The sequence below is a fragment of the Camellia sinensis genome, chromosome 13, assembly GCF_055761805.1.
Source record: "Camellia sinensis isolate YWXY chromosome 13, ASM5576180v1, whole genome shotgun sequence".
NCBI classification, from domain to species: Eukaryota; Viridiplantae; Streptophyta; class Magnoliopsida; order Ericales; family Theaceae; genus Camellia; species Camellia sinensis.
Window position 1 is genome coordinate 77424734 of NC_138973.1, and position 12983 is coordinate 77437716.

At 31.7% G+C, this 12983-nt stretch overlaps 1 protein-coding gene across 1 annotated transcript; it reads right to left on the reverse strand.

Moving 5' to 3' along the window:
- Window positions 1-502: 502 nt before the first annotated feature.
- On the reverse strand, window positions 503-4351 carry LOC145805500 (uncharacterized). The gene is made up of 8 exons (XM_082900647.1): window positions 4295-4351; window positions 3456-3560; window positions 3020-3082; window positions 2351-2600; window positions 1942-2034; window positions 1211-1859; window positions 838-952; window positions 503-730 (listed from the first exon to the last, which is right to left on the reverse strand). Exons 1-8 carry the CDS (start codon window positions 4349-4351, stop codon window positions 503-505), a joined length of 1560 nt encoding a protein of 519 aa, XP_082756773.1.
- Between the last annotated feature and the right edge of the window lie 8632 nt (window positions 4352-12983).

The following is a 12983-nucleotide window of genomic DNA, read 5'->3' on the forward strand; positions in this document are numbered from 1 at the left end:
ATAGACAAAGGCTTGGTGAAAATATCTGCAACCTGATCAGAAGTAGGGATATGACAAATGTTGAGTTGTTTAGCAACTACTCTTTCTCTGACATAGTGATAATCGACCTCTATGTGTTTAGTTCTGGCATGAAAAACAAGATTGGAAGACAAAGAGATGGCAGATATATTTTATCACACCATAATGCAGGCGAGGAAGAAGGAATATGCAGGTCAGAGAAAAGCATACCAAGCCAACTTAACTTAGCAGCTGTTTTAGCCAATGACCTATACTTAGCTTCAGTAGAGGATCTAACCACAGTAGGCTTCTTTTTAGCAGACCAAGACACCAAATTAGGACCAAGGAAAACATAGAAACCAGTAGTGGATCTCATATCCAGAGAATCACCAGCCCAATCAGAGTCTAAAAAAACATACAGTGTAAGAGGACCAGGGCTAAACTGAAGACCATAACCAAGGGTGCCTTTGAGATATCTAAGAAGCCTTTTGACCATAACAAAATGTCAAACAAGAGGTTGGTGCATATATTGGCAAGCAAAATTCACAGCAAAAGCAAGATCTGCTCTAGTGATAGTGAGGTATTGAAGACCTCCAACAATACTTATGTAGAGAGAAGGACTGGAAAAAGGTAAGCCATCATTGGGAGAAGAGGAAGCAGATTTAAGAGCCATGGGAGAAGAGTATGGCTTGCAGTTAGCCATACCAGCCTTAGCAAGCAACTCAGAAGCATACTTGTGTTGGGATAAGAAATAGTCCATAGAAGAAGATGAAATAGAGATGCCAAGTAATTAAGTAAACCAAGTTCCTTCATAGCAAAAGCACCATGCATTTGTTGAACCAAAATAGCTATATAAGAGGAATCACTGCCAGTTAACAAGATATCATCAACATAAATGAGAAGAATGGTAATGGAGGCTGCAGTCTTCTTGACAAACAATGAGGAGTCATAATGGCTAGATATAAAGCCACAAGATAGTAAAAAGGAAGAGAATGTGGAAAACTATGCTCGGAGAGCCTGTTTGGGACCATATAGGGCTTTATGTAATTTGCAAACCAAGTTAGGATGAGAAGCATCAATGACGCCTTGAGGTTGTAGCATATAGACTTCCTCCTCTAAGACACCATGCAAGAATGCATTAGATATGTCCAGTTGCCTGATAAACCATTGAAAATGAAGGGCTAAGGACAAAAGGACTCAAACTGTGGGCTACTTTGCAACAGGACTAAAAGTCTCATGATAGTCAATGCCCTCAGTTTGAAGAAAACCTTTGGCTACTAATCTAGCCTTATATCTAGCAATGGATCTATCTAAAATTTTCTGGAGTCTATAGACCCATTTGCAGCCAATAGCAAGTTTGTCTTGAGGTAAAGGCACAAGGGACCAAGTGGCTTGTCTTTGCAAAGCCTGAAACTCATATAGCATAGCTGCTTGCCATTGAGGAGATGTAACAGCAGCCTGAAAATTATCAGGTTCAAAATCTACAAAAGAAGTTAGAAGATAAGTAGAAGAGAGAGGTCTAGACTTAGATCTGGTGAGCATGGGATGAGTGTTTGAGGTAGAAGGAAGAAAAGGTAAATCAATAGAAATGGAAGAGATAGGAACAGTTGGAGCAAGACCAGTAAGGTTACCTGGTACAGGACTAGAAGTGGTAGGCATGGAAGCTTCTGATGAGGAAGGAAAACCAGGAGCAGAACCAAACATAGCTGGAACAGAGAAAACATGACTTACAGTAGAAACAGATGGGACTGTTGGAGCAGTATCAAAATATGGAGCAACTGAGCTGGTTGAAGGCCAAAAGAAAGTCTGAAGCTGAGAGAGAGAGAAGAAGAAGTAGATTGAGGAAGAGACATATACTAAGACTGAAAATGAAAAGAAGATTCATCAAAAATAACATGCCTAGAAACAAACATATGCCCAGTGGTAACATCAAGACACATGTACCCTTTAGTAGATGGAACATAACCAATAAAGACACAAGGTAAAGATCTAGGTTGAAGTTTGTGAGTTGTGTAAGGTCGAATCCAAGGGAAACATCTACAACCAAATACCTTTAGAAAAGAGCAATCAGGTGAGTGATGATACAAAACTTAAAAAGAAGTAAGGTTATTAAGCTTGGAAGTGGGAAGCCTATTAATAAGAAAGACTAAGGTTGCAAGAGCATCAAACCAATAGTGCAATGGAAGAACAGACTGATGCATGAGAGCAATGGTAGTTTCAATTAAGTGTCTGTGCTTCCTTTCAATTTCCCCATTCTATGCTGGAGTATGAGGACAACTAAGCTGATGCTTAATGCCCTTATCTTTTAGAAACTGTTGAAATTTGTTTGCTAAATATTCCCCTCCATTATCACTTCTGAGAACTTGAAGTTTAGTGTTAAACTGAGTTTCAACAAAGGCCTTGAACTCAACAAACTTAGAGAATACTTCACTTTTGTAGGTAAGAGGAAATAACCAAGTAAATTTATTGTAATCATCAATGAAAAGAACATAGTATTTGAAATTGGAAACAGATGCATTAAAAGGTCCCCAAACATCAGAGTGAATAAGAGCTAATGGCTGATTTAGAGTGGAATTAGAAAGACGAAATGGCAACCTATGACTCTTAGAAACACAACAATGTGTGCACAGCTTATTGTCATTAGAACTAGGTGCATTAGTAGGCAACAGATTTTGAGATACAAGAAATTACAACTTATGACTAGAAGGATGTCCTAATCTATTGTGCCAAGTGGTCTTGCTGCAGGAAGAAGTAGTGGAAGACTTGAATCAAGTTGTGGAAGAAGTAGCAGGAAAAGCAGATGAAGCTGATAGAGGATAAAAACCAGCTGAATGAGGAGTTTTATGAAGAATTTTCATGGAAATCTTGTCTTATATAATGAAACAATCAGTATCAAAAGTAATGGTACAGTTGTTGTCTTTTATGAACTGATGAACTGATAAAAGATTGGTAGAAATTGAAGGAACATGAAGCAAATTATGAAGATGAAAAAAAGTAGATGGTGTAAGAAGTAAACCATTACCAGTGTAATGAATAGGAAAGCAGAAGCATCTCCTATAGTGACATGGTCAGAACCTTGATAGGGCTGAAAATGAGTGAAATTATTAAGATCATTAGTGAAATGACTGGTGGCCACAGAATCTAAGAACCAATTTGAACCAGGTGCAGCAGTAGTAGACTGATGTTCTTAAGCAGCAGAGGTAGTTAAAGAAGAGGCAACATAAGCTTTAGAATGTGGTCCTCTTGCTTGTGAAGAAAAGGATTGAAAAGCCTGATCCATTCTGTGCCAGCAATCCATGGCTGAGTGGTTTGGTTTACCACAAATTTGACAGATCAGTCCACGTTGATTTGAAAGATTGTTGTGTTGATTAGAGGTAGGATTTGAGAATGATGATGAATTAGATTTGCCTTGTCCTCCATCTCTGTAAGTGTTTTTATAAAATCTAGCTGAATGTTACCTCTATATCCTCCTCTGGTGTAACCTCAAGAACTACCTCTAGAATTATTTCTGGTAGCAGCATAAGCAAATGGAAGGCCTGATGTGTGAGTCTGTTTAAGAGAACCTTCAATATGAATAAATTCAGAACACAACAATGAAGATAAGGTAGCAATAGAGATTGGTTTAGGTCTGGTACGAATTGTTGTTTTAAAGGCATTGTACTCATCGGGTAGTCCATTGAGATTGAGTAAAACTAGATCTTCTTCATGAATTGGTGATCCTGCAAGACTTAACTAATCAGAAATAGTCTTGATTTGACTGAGATAGTCCTCCATTGTTGAATTCTTCTTTGTAAGATGACTGAGTTTGGTTTTCAATTGATGGACATGTGATCTGGATAATGAAGTGAATCTTGTAGCCAATGTAGTGCATACTTTATGACTTGTGATACAATGAAGAACAAATGTGAATATGGATGAAGACAATGTAGTTGTAAGACAACTAAGTAGATGTGCATCAATAGTGATCCATTGTGTGTATGCTTGATTCACCACAGCATTTTGATTTTCATCAAGAACCATAGAAGGTGGACAAACCTCTAATCCATCAACATATATATCCGAGTAGATTTGTGGCTCGTAATATGTTTTGAAACTGATTCTTCCATATAAGATAATTTGTAGACTCAAGTTTTGTTGGAACAAAAGAATTCAGATTTGAGATAAGCAGAGTGAGATTTGAAGGTAAAGAAGAACTAGTAGTTAGTTTTGTTGGAACAAAAGAATTCAGATTTGAGATAAGCAGAGTGAGATTTGAAGGTAAAGGAGAACTAGTAGTTGTACCAGTTGAAGAAGCTACCATTGTGGATCTTCCTTGAAGATCTGCCATTGTTGATCCTTGTTGAAGATTTACCATTGTTATCCTGAAGATGAAGCTTTAATGCTCGTAAGAGCTATAGAAGCTCTGATACCATAATGAGAAAATGAATCTTATTCAACTTACCAAAATATCTTTCAGTACAGAGGGATTTATATACAACTATGAGTAACTCTCTAAACTAGTTAACTAAAACTAACTATGGTGTGGTTAACATAACAACTTCCCTAACTACTGAACCACTACAGTTGGAATGCAACTACCTTAGTTGTAAACACGTGCATGATGACCTACAGCAGCTCTAACTGATTTGGTGAGATGTAGCTGTGGCTTTTACTGTGGCTCCATCTTGGTCAGCTCACATGAGCTGGTATGTGTGGGATGAGCTTCTTTTGCAGCTGCTGTATATGTGTGTTGAGCTTCTGCAGCTTCTGCAGCTTCTGCAGATAGATTATAAGGGAATATGTGTGATATGTTGGTGGATGAATGCATTTATATAGCTAAGAGAAAGGAAGTGATTAGACAGTGATATGTCTAAAATATTGTAAAACAAAAACTGAAAGGGTAGTTATTCATATTCCTTGTTTATTTTGTGTTGTCTTGTACACTTCCTCCAATCTTATTGCAGTATGGCAAGCCCATCACTTCCTTTGCATCTGCCTCAACTTTTTCTAAATTTAATATCAGCTTATGTTTGAGAATTTAAGTGGTGTTTAGGCTGTTGTTATGTATAATATCTACTGGTATGTATGCAAATATTAGAATTTTTATATGGTATTCATCAATATAGAGGGTGTTTAGCAACACCAAAAAAGTCATCTTCCATTAAAAAAAAAAGGGTCAAAGAAGTTAAAAGTCAAATATCACATTAATTTTTTTAGTAATTTTTCAAACACATTAACTTTAAGAAATCCAAAAATCAAACACCACATAATGCTTCAATTTAATGTAAGGAATTTATAGTAAAGCTCACCACTTTTATATTAGAGTTTTGAGAAACAATATGTAAGTGACACAAAATCATTAGAGATGAAATAAAAAAAATAAAAACTGCTACCCTTAACTATTGTCAATAAATATTACAGGATGTCAAAATAATTAAAATCGTAATACATTTTTCATATATCTTAATACATTTTTTACTCATTTGAATATATTTTTTTAGGAAAATACTTTGGAGCCCCAGTGGGAGTGACCCCCAGCACCCCCTAATTTTTGATTGGCTGAAACTATTTTTTTTTTTTTTTTTTTTTTTTTTTTTTTTTTGAACTTGCTAGCACAACCCCCCATGTGGAGGTGGGGGGTGCGGGGTCACCCCCCACTGGAGGCCCCAGTAGTGCTCATTTTTTTAACACTAATGTGCTTTTAACATTTTCCAATAAAAACTAGTAATAATTTAAGAGATGAAAATAAAATTAACCCCCAAAAAGATATAGATGATGTACATAAAGATAATAATTACTTGTACTCAACCACTTACCATTATATAATTTTGGATGGGTAAAGTCAAACATATTAATCTCTTTGATTTATTTTTATTTTTTTTTATAGAGCAATCTCTTTGATTATTTGATGGCAAGACAGCATTATACTTATTTTAGGCTTTGTTTTTTCTTTTCTTTTTTTTTTTTTTGGTTACAGTAAAACATATACCCCATATTTGTTAAAAACCATTCTGATAAGTTAAAAATAAGTATCAATAAAGTTGGTGTATTTGTCACGGTGAATCATTTTGTGTTTGGCCTCTTTATTGATGATATATTTGTATTTATACATTTTCATTTTATTAATAAGATTTCTTCGCTGATAAAAAAGAAAAAAAAATTAAATATATATGTTCATATGAAATGAAACCCTGAAGATTCCAGTATAATTGGGTTTGTGGGCTGTACAGCCCTAAATTTCAATAGTAGCCTTTGTAGATGTTATATTTGTTTTCTTTCTTTCTTATCTGTACTTAATAGTTTCACTATCTTTAGTTTGACAACATTCAAAACTTGAAGTGATTAAGTTATGTTTAATACTAATATTATACAACACGTGTGTGTGTGTGCACTAACACAAACCAATTTGTACTAAGCAAATACAAAGGATACCACTGTATCATGCTCATGCAGATCAAGACTATATGCTTCCATTAAAATTTTAAAATTACAAAAAACAAAAAAAGTTAAATTACACTTGCCACCTTTTAAGTTTTGAGAAAACAAAGCAAATTTAATAATTTTAGCTTAATTTTTATGGAATTTCTAAAGTTTGAATTTACATATTACTTGGAATTAGTTAGTTGTGTAGATAAAAAAAATAATAATAATAATATTATCATATCTTTTATAATGATATGTATATTTTTTTTCTTATTTATTCTTGTGTCATCACACCATCTGTATTATAATTGATGAAAAGTTATTCGGTGATTTTGGAACATGACTAGGTCGAGTGTCTCAAAAATATTATAATTGATGAAAGAAATAAAATTTACAATTTAATGGTAAGTGATGAAATTAGTGAGAACATTGTAGTGTCCCAAAACCACTTAATACTTTTTCCTCTTGAAGATCTTCAAGTTCACCCTTCTCCTTGAAAAATAATTATGGAGAAATTTTCATTTCAGAAGTGATTTTGAGAAAAAATTTATAAATAAGTGATAAACTTTATAAATATTAATAATTAAGAATATAAATTTTATCATGAATCAGTAATAAATTTTTGAAAAAAATCATTGGTTTGTAATTTTTTTAAAAATTATTAGGTACCAATCACCAAATAGCATACCCTTAGACCATCTCCAACGGTGAACCAAACCTGGCATCAGATTTAAATTTTGGTGAAAAAGTCACATTTTGGTGCTCCAACGGTTTCACCAAATGAGTATCAAAATGAGAATTCAACAAAAAAATATCAAACTGAGAACAGGGTACAGATTTCAACAAATTACTGTGTGTGACCGTTGGAGGAGGTCAACCAGTCAACCAGTCGGTTGCCCGGCCGGTAGACCAACCGGTTGACCAGTTTCCTTTCAAAGAGTGGGTTCAAACCGGTCAAAAAAGGTTTAAACAGGTTTTAAAAAAAAAAACTAATTGCTCTTACCGGTCGACCAGCCGGTCGACCCTTCCCGTTTGATGCACGGTTGGAGCACACCGTATCAAATTGGGAAAATTGACTTTTTTGTACTCAAATTTGGTGAAAATTTTGGTTAACCGTTGGAGATGCTCTTTGTTTGTCATAACCTAACACTACAAAAATTAAAGTAGCGTTTGGTAGAGTTTTGTAAATGTGATTTGAGAGTATGAGTTGTATTTTGAGTTTGTGTGTTGTGGAATTATGATTTGAGTGTAAAAAATTTGTTTGGTTATGATTTTTAAATAGAGTGTTGAAATGTGTTTTGAAGATGTATTTTTAATTAAGTTTTGAAAATTTGATATGACATGTGAAATAAGAAAATTTGTTTGGTAATGTGTTTTGGAAATAGTTTTCAAAACTTAATTCAATCAATAATTTATAATCAAACACACAACTCATATATCGATATCCGTATTTTTTATTAACGGTAATAACCAAACTATTTTTAAAATACTAAAATTAAAAATTGATTTTTTTTTTCAATTAATTTTTTTTTAGTAATTTTTTTTGAATAATTGTTTTTTCAAATTATTTTTTCATTTTAAAATAAATCTATGTCAATTATTTTGTGTCAATTAAATTTTCTATCAATTCATTTTTTACGCCTGTACAAACATCTTCTAGAATACGTTTTATATATTTTTTTAAAACTTTGTTAAAGTCAACAACTTTTGAGAATACATATTAATAAAAATTAACATAAATACACTAAGTGTAATATTTTAAAATACAAATCATAACGTAAACCTTACAAAACATTATCAAATTTTTTTTTTTATTTAGTACACGTTATTAATTTAGTAATTCAGTATACGGATGTAATATTATTAAAAAATTATTAATATTATAAAAAAATAATAGATAAGAAATAAAAAGTAAAAATAAAAAATAAAAAACAACCTGAACCTTCCGAACCTCAGCCTTTCTATAAAAAAAATAACAACCTGAACCTTCTAAACCTTAGCTTCAAATAGTCGAAGAGCAGGAAGTCGAACCGGGACAACCGGGAGGTCATCCCATCTCACACCTCCCACTCAGTTTCCTATCAGATATTCGAAGCTTCCATGTCTGATGTTTGATACAGAGAAGAAATATGAGGTTCATGCGAAATTTTCAGATATGATGGAGAAAGACATGGAAACTTTTCAGATCAAAAGAGAAAGAAAGAGGAGGGTCACGGGAAATTTTCAGAGACGATGGAGAAGGAAGGGGAAGCTTTTCAGAGCAAAAGAGGAAGAAGGCAGACACGTTGAAAGTAGAGAAATGAACTACGAGATGCCAAACGGATTTTCAAACCGTAATTTGAATTAACACACGGAATCATATTTTCAGTGTCCTATCCAAACGTCAAGCGGGAATTCACCCGTTGAAAGTTAATTTGAAAATACAATCAAACACAGCCTAAGATTTTAGAAATCAAAATTTAAGAACAAAATAATTTTTTAGGAATTAAATATTTTTATTGCGAAAAGTGTCATTATTATATTTTTAGCTACGAAAATCAGACATTAGTGATAAATTATTATCCTTTTGGGACCAAATTATTTTGTCCCTAAAAGTCTATTTATTAGTGACATTTTTAAAATTTTGTCACTAAAAGCCTTGTTTTTTACTTTTCGGAACGACCTTTTAGCGACTATCCTCATGACGATAGAAATTGATCCCTAAATATCTTTTGCAATAAAATTTTATCTTTTGAAGACCAAAACATTTTAATCTCTAAAACTCTTATAAGTTATAGTATAACATCGAATCACAAACTTCATTTCTTTCACCAATCATAATATTGCTGGAACTGACCATGAATCACCAAATAACTTCTCACACCATTTCATATATTGTCCCCATTTGTCCAATCAAAACTTTTTCTCTCATGCATCCATCAATGAGCAATAAGTTGTACAAATTAAAACGAAATATATATATATATATATATATTTTTTTTTTCCGCAAGAATTAAATTGAACTTACAATCTCATATCATAAAGGGGGCCAGCTTGCATCACCATCTTGCCTGGTTTGCACTACTCAATTTTGTTGCAAGAGAGTTCGGTTTTTAATGTAATGGTGATTAACCTTTTCTCAAATTTTTTTTTTAAAAAAATGGTTAATATCCACTCTGTACATGATATTTTGTCAATATATTCTTTTGGGTAAATCATAACACGTTTGCTTAAGGTCTAAAAAAAATATAACAAATTTTATAATTTTAACATAATTACATTGATTTTTTTTAGTAAGATTAAAGGTATCAAAATTAATATAGATAGTATGAAAATAAAAAGATATACAAGATAAAATCTATATATTTCACCGAAGAGCCTAATATAATTATATCAAACTTGTAAAATTTATAATATTTTATCCAAACTTCAAGAGCGATTAGTATAATTTACTCTTTTTTTTATGTTAGCAAAATAATAATAATAAGCGAGTATATAATTGAAAAAATTAATATTAAGTACACCTCCCTCTCTCTCTCTCTCCTCCCCCCTCTCTCTCTCTCTCTCTCCTTATATCTTCTGCTTCCAACCACGTTTATTTAAATGAGAAAATTTCATCTCACTGTATATTTTTAAAAAATATTTATAAATTAATAATAAATTTTACAAGTATTATAGTTTGAAGTAGTAAATTTTTTTATTAATTAGTAATTAATTTTTTTAAAAAATAACTTAGTAGTAGTTTCTTCTTATTTAAGGGGGGATTTACTTGCAAGTCTCAATAGATATATTTATTACCCAATAAGTCTTGTAATAATTAGTGACACGGTTAAAAAATCACTAAGTTTTCAGTTATAGTTTGAAAAATTCGTTGTAAAAATGTCATTAAAAAAATGTCACTAATTGTAAATTTTAGCTACAATTTAAAGAAGTGTCACAAAAAAGTTACTAATTGTTAGTTTTAGTGACGTATTCAGAAAATCATCACAAAAAAAAAATTTAGTGACATTTTTATTAAATCTAACTTTTAGCGATGAATTAATAAAATCTAATGAAAATTAAATTCAGTTACAAGGGCCTGCTAGTAATTTACTGTATTTAATAATGGTTTAATACTTCTATTGGAATTCAAAACTGTCATCAATTGGTGTCAACTGTTAGTATCCGACGACGATCTATTTAGCGAGTTCACTGTGAATGCTCTGGTAACTCTGTTTGGTTTAGAATTTTTAAAAATAATATTTTAAGTCTTCAATTTGTATTTTTTGTATTACTTTAAATATTTTAATCATTTTTTATTTATTTTTTACATTTTAGATCCACTTAATCTTAATATATTTAAAAAATATATAATTTGTATACAATTTTTTAAAAAAATCATTGAATACAATTGTTAAGTTTTTGTAACTAGTAATCACACTGGACAAAACTCTATTCAGTTATATTTTTATTCGCTTTATTGTATCTGTGAGTTATGAAAATTTAGATACGAATCCAATCTGAATTGTGCCTATATAAAGGAGTTTGTACTAACATTCTGTATCTTGACGTGAGCATTTCTTATTTGCCACTTCACTGACTAAATAAGTTAAAGAGGTCTTTTGTGCGCTCGAGCGGTGAAGTGGTTCATCCAGTATCTTTGTCGGCATTCTAAACTTCTGGGAAACAAGTTTTACCACTCGAACGGTGAATGTTGTGCTCAAGTGGTTGGCCTATATGTGAGCACCGCATTTTCTCATACCGCTCAAGCGGTAAAATGTGCACTCGAGCAGTTTTCGCGACCTTGTTTAGTATAAAGTGTGTTGTTTTCTATTTTTAGGGCATAACTCGTCCAAATTCTTAGAGAAAAAGAGAAAATAAAGTGTTATATATTAGAGGCTGTTTATATATTGTTTTCCTTGATGATTTGAAGATAATCGATTGATCAACGAGTTTCATATTATCTATCATCATGGGTTGCTTTGTTCTTTCATTTACAAAAAGAGAGGTGTTTATTGGTAGATTTCAAAAAACTTGGGCTTGAAGGTGGATTCCAGAGTGACTCATTGTCGTGGATTCGACATTGACATTATGGATTCAACATTAGATAAAACAATTCTGAAGTAAAAACAGTTGTGGAAGAGACAGAGGCAGAGCCAAGACTCGAGCATTGGGGGAACCAAAAAGAAGACATCAAGAAATATATAGTCAAGTAAGTTGAAGCGAGTTCAATCAGCTTACATAATTATTAAAACTAGTAAATCAATGTTAAAGATAAATATGTAAATAATGAAAACGTACTCATCAAATGAGATTTTTTAAATTTTCAGTTAGTTGAAACTAACAAAATTAAAGTTACTTTTGAAATTATGTTTTTTTTTTTTCAGACTATATGATTTTTATGTTGACTAATTATTCATCATACATTTTCTTTTTTCTTTTTTGTCTTTGATAGATAGAGAAACTAGAGAACGTTTAGGATCTAGTTATTTTAAAATTTTGTTATATACTTGCATATCTGAGAGCATATTCAATTTTTGAGTAAATCTTTCATCAAATTTAAATTTGACAAAAATTTTGGTAAGACTGAGGTCTAATCATTATTAAACTTATGTCAAATTAAGGGAGAAACAAATCAAATTAAGGATGAACCAAATCTTTTGTCAAGTATTTTTTCAATTAAATTTGATGAAAAAGATAAAGGACTGGAGATAACAAAAATAAATAAATAAAAATTTATTATCAAAATTGGTTTAAGGAAATTTTGGAGATAAGTTAAATGTTTAAAAAAAAAAAAATTTGATGAAAGTTTTGATTCACACCATTAGAGTGTGTTATATCTGTTAGATAATGTCTCAATGGGACCACATAATTAAATGTGGTGTTATCATTTATAAGAAGCCTACAATTTAAGTGATTCAATTTAGTTAATAGGCTTAAGGGTATATGTGTTATGGACCTAATGTGTAGATACTAGTTGTATAATTTCTATTTCTATGAGGGGCAGAAATAGAAATTAAAACATATTGGTTAAAGTTGGTTTTCATTACCTTTCAGTTTTAAAACCAATAATGGTTAATTTATTGGTTTTCATTACCTTTCAGTTTTAAAACCAATAATGGTTAATTTATTGGTTTTCATTACCTTTCAGTTATGAAAACCAATTACAACCTTTAAAAGGTTATGGTCGTCCCTATTCCTTCCCAAGGAGAAAAAATAAGAATACTGTTTTGTTTTTCTAGATCCTCTCAAGGAGAAACATAAGGCACCAAAGGGAAAGGATTAGAAGGCTCTAACAAAGTCAATATTAAGGTTTTATTGACAATCAGACGCTTTTGTTTAACCATTCATCAATGGATTCAGGTATGTCATTTTGTCTTGATTTCTTGATAATACACATGGTAAATGATCCAAAGTGTAAGGTTTATGTTCTGAAATTTATGTTTACAAGTGGTATCAGAGCGGTTATATCATGTGTATTATCAGAATAGATATGCTTTTATTCATCCTATTTAGTTTCCTGGAATCAGATTCTGTTTTTTGTATTTCTGTTTTTTCCTCTGCTGCAAATTCTGTTTTGTTTTCTGGAAATGGAACATAATTCGGATGGGCGGTTCATTTCTCAA